General features: G+C 32.8%; 2 protein-coding genes across 2 annotated transcripts; one reads left to right on the top strand and one right to left on the bottom strand.

Annotated features, from left to right (window-relative positions):
- The first annotated feature begins 4450 nt into the window (after positions 1 to 4450).
- Positions 4451 to 8437, top strand: LOC125841493 (protein ABIL2-like). The gene is made up of 9 exons (XM_049520641.1): positions 4451 to 4735; positions 5572 to 5654; positions 5770 to 5920; positions 6312 to 6411; positions 6635 to 6727; positions 7173 to 7239; positions 7346 to 7434; positions 7683 to 7819; positions 8027 to 8437. The coding sequence occupies exons 1-9, from the start codon at positions 4631 to 4633 to the stop codon at positions 8207 to 8209; spliced, it is 1008 nt and encodes a 335-aa protein (XP_049376598.1). The 5' UTR covers positions 4451 to 4630; the 3' UTR covers positions 8210 to 8437.
- A 527-nt stretch (positions 8438 to 8964) lies between these two features.
- Positions 8965 to 19124, bottom strand: LOC125843265 (uncharacterized). Its single transcript, XM_049522481.1, has 14 exons — positions 18905 to 19124; positions 17460 to 17688; positions 17259 to 17333; positions 16903 to 16977; positions 15843 to 15940; positions 14594 to 14828; positions 13871 to 13968; positions 13403 to 13538; positions 13152 to 13268; positions 12708 to 12815; positions 10693 to 11017; positions 9950 to 10140; positions 9568 to 9632; positions 8965 to 9190 (listed from the first exon to the last, which is right to left on the bottom strand). The coding sequence occupies exons 1-14, from the start codon at positions 19010 to 19012 to the stop codon at positions 9008 to 9010; spliced, it is 2043 nt and encodes a 680-aa protein (XP_049378438.1). The 5' UTR covers positions 19013 to 19124; the 3' UTR covers positions 8965 to 9007.
- Positions 19125 to 19595: the final 471 nt, after the last annotated feature.

Below are 19595 nucleotides of genomic sequence, written 5' to 3' on the forward strand. Positions count from 1 at the left end.
TCGATTTTTCAACATGGAAATATTGTAGATAGCTTTGAAAATAGTTTTTTGAGCTTCACGGTTTATCGAAAATAATATCTCCAAGGTCGGCATACAACCTTTCATAGACCATACAAATACGATTATATCAGGTATATTATCATCGTTATACCAATAATAAGAGGCACTTATTATACGTAACGAAAACATTAATTAATAAACAAATATTTACATCTATAATAAGAGTATGAAAAATAATTCTCAACTGCCAAATAATTGCAATTAGCTAATCATATCCTATCATTGTTGTTTTCGTTAATGTAATGTCCGTGACCATCTTTATTTTTTCACAAATAAAGTTAACTTTTTCTTCAACAAGCAAACAAGGACACCCTTGGTATCATCAGGAAGAAAAAAGAAGAGATATTATTAGTGTCAAGCTTTTATTTTAGGCACTAAGTGGTGAAATTAATTTTATAAATAAATAACTATGTATTTAAAAGTATTGATATAGATAATAAGTCGTTCATGTATTTTGATAAAAAAAAAATAAAGATGCTATTATTATATTGAGTCTCCTCCCATTTTCCTTGTGTGCATATCTCTATGGAAGAGATGTAGCATTTTTTTTTTTTTTAATCAAAATACACGAACGACTTATTATCTATACAACACTTTCTAAATAATTTCACAAGCGGGAAATTGTTTTTGACAGACCTTATTTAAATGTCAAATCAATAAAAAAAAGAAACATGATAGTGATGATTGGAGAACGAAGTTAAGAAAATAATAGATAATACTCCCTCCGTCCCTTTTTAGTTGTCCACTTTAGAAATGGCACACAGATTAAGGCAACAATGATTAGCACAGTGAAGTTACAATTTTACCCTTATGACAACTTTTCACTTCAAAATTACAACCACTTATTTGAATTAAAGTGAAATAAATTGGAGGGAAACAACATACACTTTTACAATTTTCAAGAAGTGTAAATAAGGGTATAATAGGAAAAAATTTGTTGTCCTTTCTTGATTTGTCAAAATGGACAACTAAATAGGGACAACCAAAAAAGGAAATATGTACGAGTAAATAGGGACGGAGGGAGTACTTCTTTTTAAAAAAAGTAGTAGTGGAGTATTAATAAGAAAACTTAACAACGCTCGATGATTAAAAAAAGCCTTCTTATTAATTGAGTTCCAAATCTAAATTATTGACTTACTTGTATCCAATTTAATGGCTATATTTATGTTCTTGTAACCTTGGTAGCTTTACCTTTAATAAAAGTGTTTCTTTTCTTCAATATTTTGGTGGAGTAGTTATATAATCAATTATGTACTTTAATATGGCAATATAATAAATTATATAGCTTCTAAGAAAACACCAATACCCAATAATTCCTAAATTATTAATTATTAAATTTTCTACCTAACCCCAAATTTTAAGCATGATAGTAATACATAGCATAGCCTACATAGTCTATTTTGGAACTTTTCTTCTAAAACAGACAAATTGGACTGCATATTTTCTGCTTTTAGAAAGTAAAGACAAAAAACATTAAAAAAAGAAGATATCTTTTGATTTTCTTTTCCTAACTAATTCCAAAAATTAAACAATTCCAATAATAATAACCCAAAGCCTAAATAGAAGAAAGTTAAGTGTATCTTCTTTTAACATGTTGTGTGTGATTAGTAACTAAACTATGTACATTGAGTACAAATATTCAATTTTTCAAAAGATTAAATTTAAATTCAAAATCTTAGCTCTACAGTCCCACCTGTGATAACGGACAAAAATTGATAAATTTCTAGGCTATCAAATTTCTAAAGAGAGTAAAAACTATACATTAAAATCTCACCCCAAAAAAAAAAAGAAAAGTCAAATGTTGTGTAAGATAGTGCACACATGCATATAATATGTTCAAATTTAATTTAATATATATGAAATGGATAATTGTACAGAATGACAAACTTATAATATAAAATAAATGGAGTAGCTACTGTTTGATTTAATTACTCTCCGTAGCAAACGTTTGCCAGTCGCCTCTCTCCCTCCAAATTCTCACTCACCACTCTCCCTTTCTCGCTCGCTCCCTCTGTGCTCGCCTCTTTCGTTTTATACAACAGAATTGTATAAATTGTGTTTCTGTTTGTATAAAGCGAGAGAAAATTGTATATACACATGTAAATACATATATATATATATATATATATTTGTCCTATACACTTATAATTATACAATAAAAATATTCCTCTGTCCAGTTCTCTTTTGCCTTTCTCTCTTTCTCATTTTATACAAACACAAATTATACAATATAATGTAAAATTTATGTTTGTATAATGTATAATTTATGTTTGTATAAAGCGAAAGAAAATTGTATATACACATGCAAATACATATATATTTGTCTTATACACTTATAATTATACAATACAAATATTCCCTTGCCCAGTTCTCTTTTGCCTTTCTCTCTTTCTCGTTTTATACAAACACAGATTATACAAATATAATGTATAATATATGTTTGTATAATTTATGTTTGTATAAAGTGAAAGAGAGAGCGATTTTTGATATACAAATATTTTTGTCAACGATTTATACAAACGAGAGGCTAACAACAATTTATACAAATAGCCTGCCAACGAAATTATACAAATATGAAGAGGAGCCAACGAATTATACAATTGCTTCTTTTTGTATATATATGTATAGCGAATTATACATATATATGTTTGCTATGAACGCAATTATGCAAACTTTGCTATAGCATACAAATATGATCTTTTTGTTTGCTATATGTGAAAGTTGAAAATTATATGAAATAGCAAACTATTAAATCAAATAAAATGTTATAGCCATAGTTTATATTAATTGTAATTCGCAGCAAACATTTCCTTTTTTTGCCATCTGATTCGATATACAATTAGTCATTTTCGGTATACAATTAGCATAAAATGTATAAAATGCGTTTGCGTTTGTATAAAGCGGAAGAAAAGTGTATATACAAATACAAATACATATATTTTCATCCTATACACTTATAATTATACAAATACAAATCTTATTATATAAATTATAATGTATAAATGAATTTATACAAAACTGAACAATTTGTATAAAACTGGATGTTTGTAGCGAATTACACAAATCAAAAGCTCCATAGCAAACACAAAATTTGCTACGGAGCGCAATTATGTAAACTATAACTATAACATACAAATATGATTTTTGTGTTTGCTATATGTGAAAGTTGCTCTATGTGAAATCTATTAAGATAAAATTTTAAAAGTCTGTTGAGCTAAAATGGGAAATATATGTGTCAAGGATCAATCACTATTGTTTTATATGGGAAGGGAAAAAAGAAAAAAACAAGGTACCCTGACAATAAGGTAAAACATTTACAACCATAAATGTGGCACTAATTGTTAAAAGCATGTTTTAGAAGCATGCCTCACATTATATATATCTAAAAGACGGATTCAAAATTTTATATTATAGATTTTGAACTACGACCGATCATCTTTTTTTTAGATTGAAGAGTCAGACTCTAGAANTTGTGTTTGTATAAAGCGGGAGAAAAGTGTACATACAAATACAAATACATATATTTTCGTCCTATACACTTATAATTATACAAATACAAATCTTATTATATAAATTATAATGTATAAATGAATTTATACAAAACTGAACAATTTGTATAAAACTGGATGTTTGTAGCGAATTACACAAATCAAAAGCTCCATAGCAAACACAAAATTTGTTATGGAGCGCAATTATGTAAACTATAACTATAAAATACAAATATGATTTTTGTGTTTGCTATATGTGAAAGTTGCTGTGAAATCTATTAAGATAAAATTTTGAAAGTCTGTTGAGCTAAAATGGGCAATATATGTGTCAAGGATCAATCACTATTGTTTTATGTGGGAAGGGAAAAAAGAAAAAAACAAGGTACCCTGACAATAAGGTAAAACATTTACAACCATAAATGTGGCACTAATTGTTAAAAGCATGTTTTAGAAGCATGCCTCACATTATATATATCTAAAAGACGGATTCAAAATTTTATATTATAGATTTTGAACTACGACCGATCATCTTTTTTTTAGATTGAAGAGTCAGACTCTAGAAAAATAGCATCTCATAAGTTTTTGAAAGAAAAACATAAAAATAAGTATTGATAAAGGAAAAAACCTCATTCTACTATGATTGAGAACGAATATTACTTTTTTGCTTATTGAGTTGTAGATAAATTATTATACATCAAGCGACTTTTTCATACGAATATATATATCAAATTAAAATTATTGAGTTCGGTTAAATTCGTAACTTTTGAGTATATGTGAGCCCATCCTTTTAGATTCTTGGTACCCCACTACCCTGTCTCTCACACATCACTTCCCAGTTCCCACCACTTGTATTATTGATGATCTTTTGTCCCTTTTTTCTGCTCATTTTTTTCTTCTTCTCAGTTTCCCAATAAATTCATTTTTGAATATTAGGTTTGAATTAAAAGTTTGAATTTTTATTTTACACTTTAGAAGTTTGTTAGATATATTAAATCTTTTATCCTTTATATTTGCAAGTTTGCTCTGTTCTATTTTTTTTTTTTTTTTGTTATTTTCAAGAGTCAAAATACTATAGTCTAAACATGGGAAATGAGAATCCACTTTGTGGAGCAAATGGTTCTCAAGAAGGTTCAAATTATGATGAAATCTTCATGCAGCATAGCTTGCAATTTTCTGATAGTTTAAAGGTATGAACTTTCATTTCTCCATTACAATTTACAGTCAAATCTCTTTATAACAACACGTGTGTTCGGATTATTTTTTGTGGTTGTTATAGTGAAATGTTGTTATAGAGAACATATAATACGTACTGTTTGTGTGCTATTATTTCATTCTTCATTATTTCTTTTTCCTTAATGATTTGGATTTGTGTTCCTTGAGCCGAATGTCTTTCAGAAACAATCCCTCTAACTTCACAGGGTAGGGATAAGGTTGTGTATACATAACCCCTCTCATACCCCCTTGTCGGATTACACATGATATGTTGGTATTGTAGAGAACATATAATATAATATAACATGATAAATCAGTTCGTTCCAGATAAAACTTGATCGTTATAGTAAAATGTTATTACAGATGATAACTGTTATAGAAAGATTTGGCTGTATCCATGTTTAATGTGATAAAAGATTCAATCTTGGGTTTTTTATGGCATAAATGGAGGTTTTCATTTTGGATTTAAGCTATATGCATTGAATTTGTACACAAGTTTTTACACTATCAATGCAATTTTACTAGTTATAGCAAGTTCTCATTTCATTATCTAGATTATTATACCAATCTTTGATATGAAGAGTTACCTACCAACGCGGAACTATATTCAGACGAACCTAGTAGGTTTTGCTTAGACCATATACATTTTGATTACGAACCCAATAACTAAAACGAGCTATGGATCTAGTGAAAAGTTCAAAACACCATAAACTTCTAATTACTTATCAATGCAAGTTAACTTTTCATGATTGTGTCTAATGTCAACGTATATAACTTAAACTCGTTGTGTGTGTGTTTTTTGGCAATTTAGGACTTGAAGAATTTAAGGAAACAGTTGTATTCTGCTGCTGAATACTTTGAGTCATCTTATGGAGAAAATGAACACAAAACATTGTAAGTAATTCCCTTTCTCATTGAATTATTTGTTGGATATTTTTATTTTTTTTTATTAATCAATTTTAGGTATTCATAATTTTTTTAATTTTCTTTTGATTAAAAATGCGTACAGAGTGATAGAGACTTTGAAAGATTATGTGAGTAAAGCTCTAGTTAGTAGTGTGGATCATTTGGGCTCTGTGGCTTGTAAATTAAATACTTTCTTGGATGAAAAAGTTGATGAGTTTTCTACAACCAAGCTTCGATTTTCGTGCATGGAACAGGTAATATACTTGACTTATATATACAGACAGTGTAAAAGATTCATATATATAATCAGTCCCGACTTGTTTGGGACTGTGGCGTACCGTGATTATTGTTGTTGTTGTTATATTGATAGTGTAAGGAACTTTTGATATTAGTTAACATGTTGTAGCATGTAACATGTCTTAGTTTTGAGGTTAACGATCTTATACTCTTTATGAACGGTTACTTGTAGTTACTCTTTTAGGTGATCTGGTATATGGTAAGAACTTACCTGCATTCGGTGTTTTCTTAGTCCATTATAAGCAATTAGGTTTTCTATTACTAAAAATTTTATTACATTTATAGAGGAAGAATTATGAGTCTCCTAACTTGTCATTTTCTTTTTTTTGTGTTAATTTTTTTTAATAGAAATTGCAAACATGCCAAGAAATTGTTGATCGAAGTGGCCTTTTGCAACAATCTTTGATAATTGTGACTCCAAAGCAACATAAGCGTTACATAAATACAGGCAAGTATCTTGTTCCCTCCTCTTCATTAGTATTGTTGGTTACAGGTTCACGTGAATTCAGTAAATTTTGCAAAATTTACTAAATATCTATAAATATTTGAGTGTAAATCCAATTATTGTTGTATAGTATTAACTTGAGTTTTGTTATAGGAACCTATAAGCTTCAAATTCTGAATCCGCCTCGGGTTACAATAATTTCATTCTCAATGTTTACGTTTTGCAGCTGCAGAGACACAACCTGCAGTTCCAAAACCCAGACAAAGAAATAAGGAACAAAACTTGTGTCCTCAAGAGGACTTGCAGCTACCTAATCATGGTACATTATTTGCCACATTCTTGTTCTCTTATTAGCGCCTTTGAATTTTGTTGAATCGTGTGATCATCTCATCTAAAAGTTATGTTACTCGAATCTTCTAGAGACGTTGAAGCACACGTATCAGATCCTCAAAACTGACAGAGACTCGGCAATGCTTTTGAAGAGTTTGATTGACATAGTCTAAAAGTTTATGCCATCATAAGGAGCACATTTTTTACATAATCATATCTTCAACAGTTTAAACTTTTAGATGAGACGACCACACAATTTAATGGGGCATGTTAAAACATAATGTAATTGAATAAGATTAATAGTGTACTCTTTCTAACAATTTAAACTTTCAGATGTGACGATCATAAAATTTACAAATTCTTTTAATCTTTGCCCTTTTTTTGCAATTCTTTTTCTTTTTAACTTTCTTTGGTTCTTTCTCTCTTGACATTAGGTGATTGTTTTCCTCATCCTTTTCAAGCTCTACCATTAAAGCCTCATCCATCTAAACCAAAGTACATGTAAGTTTTTTCAATAAAAGAGCATATTCTTGATAACAATTTTTTTCTTTTTTTTTTGGGCCAATTTTTGCCTACAATATTTGTAACAAATTTAAAATTGACACAGGAAAAACCATTCCAAGATTTCATGGACAGATGCTTCTCCAAATCCTCTTAACTTCTCATTTACAAGGGGTCCATCCAACAAAGAAGTTGGTAAGTACAACTTAAATAACACAGATTTAACTTATATACACAAACAACGTAATTTTTTTTTTTGCACTATCGTAGTTGTTAACTTATTCTATGAGGTAATTGGCCTTATTTTTCCATGTTACTAATCCTACTTTTTGTGGTTGTTGTTGGTAGTAGTTATCGTTTAGGTGATCTGATAGTGTACTGTTTTTTATATGTTATCAGTATATAGAAGATAAACTCGACTAACATATTCAATAATGTAACAGGGAAAAGATCAATTTCACCACTTAGATTTGGTCTCAAGCGTTCTGGATCTGTTAATAGATCAGTTTCTCCTCTCATTCGTTTTGGATCCGCTGTAACCAGATCAATTTCACCCAGCACTTCCAGTATTAAACAGAGGGTAAGAACTTTTATCGATGCAATCAAGCTATGTTGATCGGACTCTCCAAAAATAGTTGTCGTATCCATGTTAGTTTTTGAGGATCCGACATGCACCTATCAACATTTTTAAAGAGTCTGAGCAATGTAGCTGAATCAAGTACATTATGTTTGTAGAGAAGAAAAAAATGCTGGTTCATGCTAAGTGTATGTTCTTGGATATGCACAGTGTCCATCTGAGCCACGGAGAGCGATGTCAATGTCCATAAATCCGGAAAGAAACAGTGCAAAGGATATGCAAGAATACGCCAGAAAGAGTAAGAATTTACTTACAGCATTTCTTGGTCGTCATGGTCATGGTCAGGGATCAAGAAAGGCAGGCATACCTTCAAAATACCACGACGATAGATGATGAAACCAGTAAATAGAGATATCGTCAAGTTTTCCCAAGCTAAAAAGGTAGTGATTGATGGTATCGACTACATACAGAAAGTAGAACAGGTTACAAGTATATGGGAACCTGGCTTACTGCATGAGCCAAAGATATGAAAATGCAGGGCAGAAAAAAGTTCAAAAACTCTGTAAAATATAAAACTACTCTCTGTTATTGAAAGTTCATTGCCTTTCTTCTTGTGACCATATCAAATTGTTTATGCAAATACTGCTGCATACTCCCTCAGTCCCAATTTATGTCGCAATTTAAATTTTGAGAGTCAAACTTTTTTACTTTGTCCGAATTCAGACATACAAGAAAAATGATTTACATATTTAAAACTTGCTATAAGTCACAAGAATTAATAATGTAAAAAATTTAAAAACGACATACGAATAAATCGTGCTAAAAAATTTTCTTGTTTGACTCTCAAAATCCAAGTTGTCATATAAATGGGGCTAGAGGGAATATTTCCTAGTTATTTTAAACTTTTATGTAATATTACATATAGATATTGACAATATTGAACTCAAAAAGAAAAATATATTATTTGAGTAGTCTTACTTTAGCATAATATGCACATATCCTCACTTCATACAAAAATTACCCAGTCTAGTAACCATAATATCCACAAAGTCGTTAGCTTCAATTTTTCAGTAAATCTTTAACTCTGTTTTCTCTCTAATCAACAGTAATTGTGAAGAAACTACAACCATTAGAAAAGCCTTGCCGATGGTACTTTGTTGATACATGGAAAAGAACTAAATAACAATAATCCTAGTCAAATCCAAGATCAAAACTCGGAAAATCATCCATTTTGCTTGCACTGATGTCATGCTCAGATTTTATCTTAGTTGAGATACAAGGGGACTGTGGAGCCGAATCATTTGAAGCATCACTGATCACACCAGAAAATCCCTCTTGCCATTGGGTATCGATCTGCTTGTTATCCACAGAAGGCTAAGGAAAACAGCAGATACTGTCAGAAAACAAGTATTGGTGGCAAAACCAATGTTATAATCAGCATTAGTGAATCCATTCAAGTAAATAATGAATGAGAAGTTTGGTGTTATAATCTTCTACTGTTAAAAGCTGATTGGTATAAATATAATTTCCTAGTAGTTTCTATCAATATTCTAACTCCAAAGTTCCTCTTTTCTTCTTTGTTTCGAAACTTCCCCTACTTTTTTTTCCCGGAATTGGTAATGTTTTCTTCCCCTACTTTTCAACTCATATTCCCTCTTGGCCTCTTAGTCTTGGCTTGGTTGGAATGCTTACCTTGGCTTCGTCATATTTGACTCGAAGCTCAAAAAGGAACAGGGAGTTCAATGGCTTACCTTGTTGGACGTATGAGTTAAGGTGCAGACATCTGTTAATGCAGGCATTGAGCCACTAGGATTATCTGCATGGATAGGAACAAATGACAGCAAATGTAGTTAATATTATGTCCGGTCCATTTTTATGTCATTTAACAAAACAATTTCTCTCCCAAATAAATATTGCTTAAGGAAACCAAAAGGCATTAATTGTTTTTTTTTCATACTACCTTGCTCTAATAAATGATCTATACAGTTTTCTTAAAAAATCTCAGCAACAGTATACTCATTTTTGAGGAGAAATGATTTTCTTAATGGGTGTGCCAAAACCTTTAAAGACATTAAAATGGACCGGAGGAAGCAGAAAATTGATATGCTGCTATGAGTTCTTGAGGATGCTTGCCTTGGTAAGAGACTGACTCAGATACTTTCTCAATTTCTGAAATTTTGTTAGACCTGTCGTGGCAGAGTATTTCAACTGCTTGAACCTTAGAGTCTGACTCGGGAATAGCCAAATGCTTCTGCTTCGCAGTTGGGGACTTCTCTGTGAGAGCGTATTCTATATCACACGACCATATATCCGCTGCTGCTAATCTGGAAAGAATTAATTCAAACCAAATATGACAAGTACTAGTTAAAATTGTCATATAATCGTAAGTTCGTAACACATATGAACAATAGTTAGATATGTCTTATCCTGATATGCTAAGTATCCATAGACCAATGTTATTAAAAAGCAAAAAGTGCAAAAAAGCGACAAGGTCCATGGAGTTTGATGTGAAAAGCGAGAAGTGAAACTCACACTTCTTTGAAGCTAAGCACACAAGTTTCATAAGACTAAAAAATATCAAATATCTATGAATTAAGTTGCAATTAAAATAACTAATTTCAGCTTCCATTATATAATGATGTCATACTAATCCAGCCCCTCAAAGTTTAGATTCAAAGAAACCACTGATTCTTGTTGGAATCACTTTGTGCGAACTTCTCTGAAGTGCATAGCTTCACCTATTAAGTGATAACCTCTCGCTTTGTGTCACTTCATAGATAAGATGGATTATCATAGCACAACCATAGACACATCAGCAGATACAGTTGACAAATCAAAGGGGGCATAGCTGTTGTGATATGAATTTCAGTACTTACCCTGCTGACAAGCCTGATGAATGAGTATGAGATACTCTTTGGTTGGAACAATCCAATGACTGGGATATGCCGTCCGATCGGAATGCATCAGTAACTTTCATCTCTGAGATGTGCGCCATGATAATTCCTTCTTCCCTATGCTCTGGTGAACTACCTTCAGCATTGAAGCCTTGAGGCAGATGTTCCTCTGTTTGACTCTTAACAACACTGCAAGCAAGACTTGATGACTGCAGTAGTTGGCATTCATCTGCATATGTGTTGTCCCTTACTGTGACAGCACCTTCCGAAGTGACGGGTTTTCTAAGAAAGGACAAGATTTCATGGGCTGTCAAGAGGCATATAGCATCAAAAGTTAAAAAGATGTATTTAGCAATTGACTAGATTGGCAGAAGAAAACACTATGAGGCATACTTGCCAAAAAGAAGTTAGCTTACTCAATGAATAGTATATATGCATGTCTAATTAATCAGTTGAACTGGATAAATATACACCAGTCCTTGATATTTATCTTTATATATTATGAACTTGGAGATTATTGACTGATTTAAGTATCAAGCTAAGCTGGTCTCTTACACAAACATTAATAAACCAAAGGCAGCTTAGTGTTATCCCCAAAACAAAATTATGAAAGTCATACATTGTCAATAACACAAATGTACAACAGTAGAAGGAAAATCCATTTCCATTGATATTTTTTATTAAGCTAAAACAGAGTAGTTACTGTCAGCATGTTCATTTGCATAAGAAGAAAGAGAACATCTTATCTCTTCTTATCATAAAAACAAAACATTAGTTAAAGGGGGATTCGGCTTTTCGGGGTTTCATTTTGATGATACCATATCACAATTTTCCCAAATAAACCTTATGACTTGCTTAGTCAAAAGAAAAAATTGCAGTTTGCTGACATTTGTTTGGTATCATGAAAAGGGAAGGAATGATACAGGAGAGAGAAACAATTGATGATTTACTTCTGGTTATTTGGTGCAAACAAGGGGGGCGGGTTCAAAAAGCAGCTATACAGGAGAATCCAAAATTCAAACCACCGTAGTTCGACTTCTGAGCATCATATAATCAAACCCCTCCACTTCTACTTTTGTGTATCCAAATTTCAAATCTCTCCACTTTTACACCTTCCAAACAAGGGAAATAATTTCCATCCCTCTTTTTCTTCCCCAGACCCCACTTAGTGGATTTCACAGGCTATGTTGTTGTTTTTCTTCCCCTCTCCAATCATTCCTCTTTCACCTCAATCAAACATCACAAAATGATTTAAACAGTAAAGTTTTAAACTCCAGTGCAACTCTTTACCCCCACATTCTGTTTTGCTGATTCTATTCTTGTTTCTCTGTTTGCCTCATTTCTCCACTTTTGTCCTAACCCTATTGTCCCCTCCTTGTCATAAGTGGTTGACATTTTGTTCCTTTTTTGTTTAGTTAGAGAACTTACTTCAGAAATTACTTGTAATAATTTTCTTGTGACCTACATATGCCACTTTTTGAATAGAAAAAGCATTTCTAATGTTATGACAATTAGCCAGTTCCCCACGTCTAAGATTTTCAGGAACTAATCCAAGGTAAGGAGGCTCAGCAAACTATAAGTCCACAAATTCAAGAGTACAGGTGCTTGTTGAGATCTAAGTTACTCGGACTATCCAAAAATGTTGTCACACCCGTGTCGGATCCTTAAAAAATACACTATTTTCGGAGGATCCGACATGCACCCGTCGACATTTTTGAAGAGTCCAAGCAACATAGGTTAAGATAGTGAAGGAACAAATACTGAGAGCTTTCAAAAGTTCCTGCATGAGTTTTACCATTTTTAAAGCCTCTTTGATCCAGCCTAAGTAGTGTGCCACATACAACTCAATATGATTGAATCTTTCAATTTGTTGTCTTAATTAGAAGTTCCATTGATTAACCAAAATGGCTGAAAGTCATGAGCAAATGATCTTGACCAGATCTTCTGGAGAAAAGTTAAATTCTGATCCTTACATAAAGAAAAGACCAACAGCTTACCTGCACGAACAGAGTTAGTTTTGGATATCTGACAACTTGTAGAGTTGTTAACACTTGCAGTCTTCGAATCCACATGTTCCAGTGAACAAGCTCCAATTTGAGGTTCCCCTGTTAAGCAAAGCCAATTGGAAGCAGGAAAAGTGAGCATAATGGAGGTTCTAGATGCTGAGAGTAAGATCACGAGTTCTGTACCCTATAATATACTTTTCTGATGTTGTAATCATGTGTGATACTATGTAACAACATGCTTAAAAAAATAGTGGAGGGATGAGAAGTTTTTGCTGTTACTTATCGATATCTAAATACTTTTTGAAAAATACTAAAGTTTGATAGCAGAAACAAAATAAAAGTGCATGTAAAGTTGAACTAAGCCAAGAAAAGGCAAGATTGCTTTGTTACTGGAGATCAACATCATTTTATTCACTAAATTGACAATAGACTTACTATTAGGAATTGGCTTGTTAGAGGATATTCTCCTACTTAATTTGATTTTGTCGAGTCCAGATATTTTAATGTCAGGTTGTGCATGCTCTTGGGAAGAAGCACCATTTTGAGGTTTTCCTGCACATAGCAATGAAATCAGATCCATAAACATAGAGTTGTCACGACAGTGAAAGCATGTGACTGCTAAATGACCAACCTACCTTACTGATTGAAGAGAGCAAGAATATTAGCCATGTAGCATAGAAAATTACCTTCTGGACTTGTCCTTATGTCACCAACATCAACCAAGTAATTTGGCAGATTCAGTGTAGTTCCAGTTGTGACATGTTCTGATAACTTGAGAAACCTTCGGCATAGTATGATCCCGTCTTCTGAAAGTAGAGTAACCTGGCTTGTTTGTGGTGTGTGTTAATGTCAGAACCAGCTAATAAGATTGAGATCTGTAATATCATCAGCTAAATGTTTTGATTGATGTTTGAAAATAATCCAAATTAGGAAGTCAAAAAATAGTTGGTCAGTTACTGCTGAAAATCTGAATCAAATCTTGATGCAAAGATTTAGACACCTGACTGATTAGCTTCCAAAAATCTACGCAACCATAAAAATACTAGGCAGATTAAAATAAGATAAGAGCAGACATGCTTATCAACCAAATCCTAGGCAAACTTGACAAAGATGACTAAATTACAGTTGCGGGGAGTGTGGATGAATAGACTAACCTGAGATTGGTAGGAACCACAGGATGAAAGTCTAAGGATTCCATTGCTGTACTTTTTTGCCCTCTGAGTTATTTGAGTAGTATACATGACATCCCATTCTGCAAAAAATATATAGAATCGTACTTTAAGAGCAAGTCCTGGAGGTTGTCCAATAACTAGTAGCACTCCATCCTGTATCTTTTGACCTATTTTAACATGATGCTAAGTTTAAGAGTAGAGTTCATTGTTCACTGGTGTCAGAAGATGGTGGATCCAGAAATGGAATTGAAGATCATCATGGGATTGAAATGTTGTTAGGAATGCAAGGAAGTGGCATGCTTATAGAGTTCAGACTGTTATACATAGATTCAGGACTATTACTATGACTAAACTTGAAGGAAGTGTCGTTTACACCAATACAGAGACTAAGAAAAAGTTCTCGTTTTAAGATATCGGACTACTTCTTAAAATAGCCTAACAAGTGAAACATGATAATCATATTCAAAATATACAAACAATATTTTTCGGAAAAATTCTTGAAACACAATCTAAATTCACAGAAGCTGGCCCATCCAAACCTAAAGACATGGAAACTTCAAAGTTCCATTTATAAGTCCAAGATAATAGGATGTGCAAAACTAGATAGTCATAAAAACATCTATTATAAGGTGGACTACCTACATTAGCATCAAATACATTATTTTTACCTTACTGATTCTTTATTTTTGACAAAGTCAGACCTACCAGCGGCAAACTTATCGTGGACAGCGACTTCCCCACGTATTGGTCCTCTTTTCACAAGTTCCGTGATATGTTTTCCTTGAGGGCTAATGTCCTGTCGAGGATTTTGGTCCTCCTCACATTCTCCTATCTCCACTAAGTGACCATCAAATGTTACCGAGTTGCCAGACATGATGCTCTCGCTCTTTCTCAGAAACCTGCTATCAAGGAGTCTCCTGGTTGCATCATACAGCATGATCTGGAAACAATCAGCAAACCGTTTTAGTAAAAAAAAAAAAAGGTCAGCAATATAAGGACATAATATTGAGCACGACTCACTGGTTATGTTGTTGTATTATTGAGCATAAGTATGCACTTCTATTTAAAATTTAGAAAGAAGAACACCACTCTCTCACAAAGCTTTACAGCTACAATTCAGATAAGCTAGTATATAAACCAATCTTTTCAATATTCTTCTTGCTCCACCCCTGATTCCCTGGCAATACCTTGTTGGCTCTTTGCATGTGGACCTTAACTGGAAGTCCAGAAGTTAACAAATAGGAGTAATAATTTTTAGTAAAGATAAAAAAGGTTTTCATTTAATGCATGCTTTGATCAGAAGTACTCTCTCCGTCTCAAAAAGAATGACCTCCTTTCCTTTTTAGTCTGTTTCAAAAAGAATAACCTCTTTCTTTTTTTGGTAACATTTTAATTTCAGCTTTCCACGTGGCATGTTTAAGGCCACAAGATTAAAGGACAATTTTGTACATTTGACATAACTTTAATTTAGGACCACAGGATTCAAAAGTATTCTTTATTTTCTTAAACTCCATGCCAAGTCAAACTAGACCATTCTTTGTGAAACGGAGGGAGTATGAAACTTGAGGCCATATTCACCTTCAAGTTGAAACTCTCAAGAGACCCAAAGACAACAATGTTGTGTGCCTATGAATATATGTATGCTAGATATTTGGAATACAACATTTACTCTTGCATTAGCAAGAGTTTATAAAGGAATTTCATTGACGTCTACGGGTTAAAATTTTACATTGCTCTCATAAGCAAGCAACAACAAGCTTTTTGCTTTGGCTGAGGGAGGAGGAGCTTAAGGTTGGTGATGCAATTCTAATACATATTATAAAATTTAAACAAAAAAAGAGCAACATATACTATATAGATCCAAGCACACAGATGTTAGTGACAAGCTGATGCTGAACAGTGGAAGGTGTTCAATACATACAAGTTAGATGAATAATAATTTGCAGAAACCAACCTGCTTGCAATGAGAGCTAGACATCACAAGTTGTAAAAATCCATCATGGAATTTCTTTGACTTTTGAGTCATTTGTGTTGTGTACAATACCTGCCATTCTGAATTAAAGAACAAAATAGAAACTCATTCTCAGAAAATACTGAAAGATGGAGAGAAACTGCAATTTATGAGAACTGAATTTTCAAATCCAGTAGTGGAAACATGATAGCCAGCTTTACTTCTATAATCATCTCAACTTAGTTGGTTAATTCTAATAGAGCATACCCTAAAAGAAGAAGGTACTAGTGTGTTTCTGATAGTAGTTTGGTCTAGAGATTGTCCAAAGTATAGTTCAGGTTCGAGAAAGTAGGACTTTTGTTAAAAGTACATTACACCCCGAGTAAAGCAACTCATTGTACTACTTGATGCAAAAAAAAATTAGTTCATCCAGAGGTAGGAGGTTTAACAGGCACTTCCCTGTAGATTTTCAAAACCCAAAAGATGAATACATGAACAAGAGGAACATAAAAACTGACATCTTCATAGCCTGATGAAATGATGAACAAGCTCTTTATATATATATATACACACAAGCTCATTTTTTCAAAAAAAGAATGTGTCCCTATGATGACTAGTTGTGTACGGGTACATAAAGAAACATCCAGCTATGCAGNGTGTCTATAAATAGGATTTCAATGTAACTATTTAGATACACAATTCAATAATATTTTTTCCATATATTTCTCACAATATATATACACACAAGCTCATTTTTTCAAAAAAGAATGTGTCCCTATGATGACTAGTTGTGTACGGGTACATAAAGAAACATCCAGCTATGCAGTGGTTTGAAAATGAAATGAGAGGGATGCATCTCTTTACAAAGAGTGAATACAAGATTATGAAGAACGGTCTTTTCTTTTTTCATGAAGAATGGACTAAAAGAGAAACTAGATCTACTAAATTTGGACTAGAGGAAGTAAAAATAGCAAAGTTCTCTAAGCTTGAAACAAAAAAAATATTTACCACAAAATGCACCAAAATAATAGTTAGCATAGTTGCTGCAAAAGTATTTTCCTACCTTCTGTGCTTGCCTTTGTCATGTCAAGGAAACTTGGAGAAGAATTATATTTATGTACTTCATTCTTCTTGAACTCTGCAAGTTGAAATTCGTAATTGAAATAGTACACACTCAGAACAATAACAGAGGAAAGACATCAGATAGATTAATAAAGATCAGCTTGAACTTTCTAACTCATATAAAACACATAAGGTCCATAATCTTACAATCAGAGACTCAATAATAGGAAATCATGTGTTTGTACAGGCCCTCATGAATTCATGCTGTGAACTTCATCATGTCAGAAACAGTGACCAAAGAAATAAACATATTATTGCACTTCACTGATATAGCAGGACAGAAATCATCTGACGAACCTCTGATAATCTTTTGTGATGGGCTTAGAGTACTTGCCAATGCTATCCTTTTCCCCGGATTAGATTTCCTATTATCTGGGGGAAAAGAAAGAAAATGTTGCAAAAAAGAAATATCATGTGCAGACTATAAAAATGAAGAACAACATCAAATCATAAACAACTGCGAAAGCCAAAAAGAAAAGAAAAAATGTTCAGGGATACCAGCAGCAGCTGATCTTTTTCCAGAATGCAATAGCCCAGATTCCTCAGGAACTTCCTTTTTCATCAGTTTAGTACTATTTAATATGGGTATAGGTTTGTAATCACCGTGAGGATCACCAATATCAACAAGGTACGAATCAAATGCCAGTGTTTCGCCTGTTTTGACATCATTATCGTTCTTCAAAATCTTAACGCCTAACAGCTTCTCACAATCATCATAGAGCATTACCTGTATAAGAACCAGAACTTTTTATTGTGTTACACACAATTGCTTGATGATGTATTTTATGGTTTTACCAGACCCAGACCCTTCCTATTCAACCGCCAAGGGTAGTCCATACATCCCCTTCCAAACATATTTTATTTAGGTACCAGTAGACTCCTTGATAGTAGCACTAATATAACTCTAGCAGCTTGAGAAGAATCCAGTATATAAAGGTAGTGAGTACATCAAATAATCCATAATCCACGTCACTAACACGTTTCTTTACATCTTCTATACATTCTGCTTCCAATACTATCGGCACTCACTGCTTATTTTGTTGGATCTTCTTTGCTTAAGATGCTACATTACCTTACTGAAGTTTCATTTGCAAGCAGCTCATAATAGTTACATATATATACTCATGCCCCAAATGACTACACAGATGGACCCAAAAACAAATCTTATGATATCGCTGCCAAGTTATCAAGTTTTTGCATAACTTAAGATTGGAAAGCAATTTGGATTAAGCGTGAGTAAAACAATACATGGAACTGAAATTGCACATAATTTACAGCTTAAATAAAACATATGAAGTCCAGACTCATTGTCAAAAGGGAGCAATGAGCACAGTGCTAATTCGCACTCAGTGACGTAAATTCCCAGATCAGCCTCTGATTTTAAATCAAATGTGTATCACAACTCGCAAACAACTGGTTAATTTGTTTTTTTCTCAAATTACTTGAAGCAGCACATAAATTACATCTTAATAAAACATCCAAAGTCTAGGGAGCAATGAACACAGTGCTAATTCGCACTCACTGATGTAAAATTCCCAGAATGTCTTTGATTTTTTATCAATTTGTATCATAACTACCAAACAACTGGTTAATTTGTTTTTTTCTCAAATTACTTGAAACGGCATATAATTTACATCTTAAATAAAGCATACAAAGTTCAGACTCATAGTCAAAAAGGAGCAATGAACACAATGCTAATTCGCACTCACCGACATAAATTTTCAGCTCTCAGCTCATCCGATATCAACTCAAAGGGAATCATGTATTAACTCCCAAACAACTGGTTGATTTACAATTTTTTCCTCAAATTACTCAGAACGTGATATCTACCAAATTAGAATACTTAGAAGCTAAAATATGGTATTTCAACCAATTTCAAGATGTATAAACAGGCAAATAGATCTGAAAATGGAAAATCTAAGTACGGAAATATATAAACACACCTTGTGGTTGGAGGATTGAAGCTCTAAGAATCCATCTTGATAAACTTTTCGCTTCTGCTTAAGATGCTTCGTGTACGTTACGCTCCATTTCTTCTTCACATCTCCCATGTCCCCGACGGCCGAGGAGATAGCGATTCGGCGATTATTTTCTACCGGAATACGACGGATGATTCCAAAAACGTCGAGAGAAACGTGAGTTTGGTGCGAAAATTAGGCGGGAATTTTACAATATATAGCTGAACATTCAAAATGCTAAAGAAAATAAATTTTGAGTGAATTTTACTTAATAGTATAGTTCAAAGTGAGTTGATTTTTATCGCAAAAGTAAATTAATACAACAATATACTCCGTATAATTTCACATAATCGAGTCTGATAGAATATACATATGGTATCTCAGAGATGAAATAGAGAGGTTGCGATAGACTCTCGGTTCAAGACAAAATTAATTTTAAAAAATGTAATGGAAATAGAAAAGACAATAAAAAAATAACATATAGTAGCAAAATAGTACTATTATAATAATAATTCTATAATCGAAATAGACGAAACAACACATAATAATCTAAATTAAAGAATAAGAAACTACAAAAATTAGTATTACCCCTACTAGTAAGGGCAACAAGTCACTACACTCCTACCAATTAACTTTCTAGTCTAATTCGTGTCGTCCCAAAATTTATATCTAAGAT

Source organism: Solanum stenotomum, chromosome 10 (genome assembly GCF_019186545.1).
Source record: "Solanum stenotomum isolate F172 chromosome 10, ASM1918654v1, whole genome shotgun sequence".
Classification (NCBI taxonomy): Eukaryota; Viridiplantae; Streptophyta; class Magnoliopsida; order Solanales; family Solanaceae; genus Solanum; species Solanum stenotomum.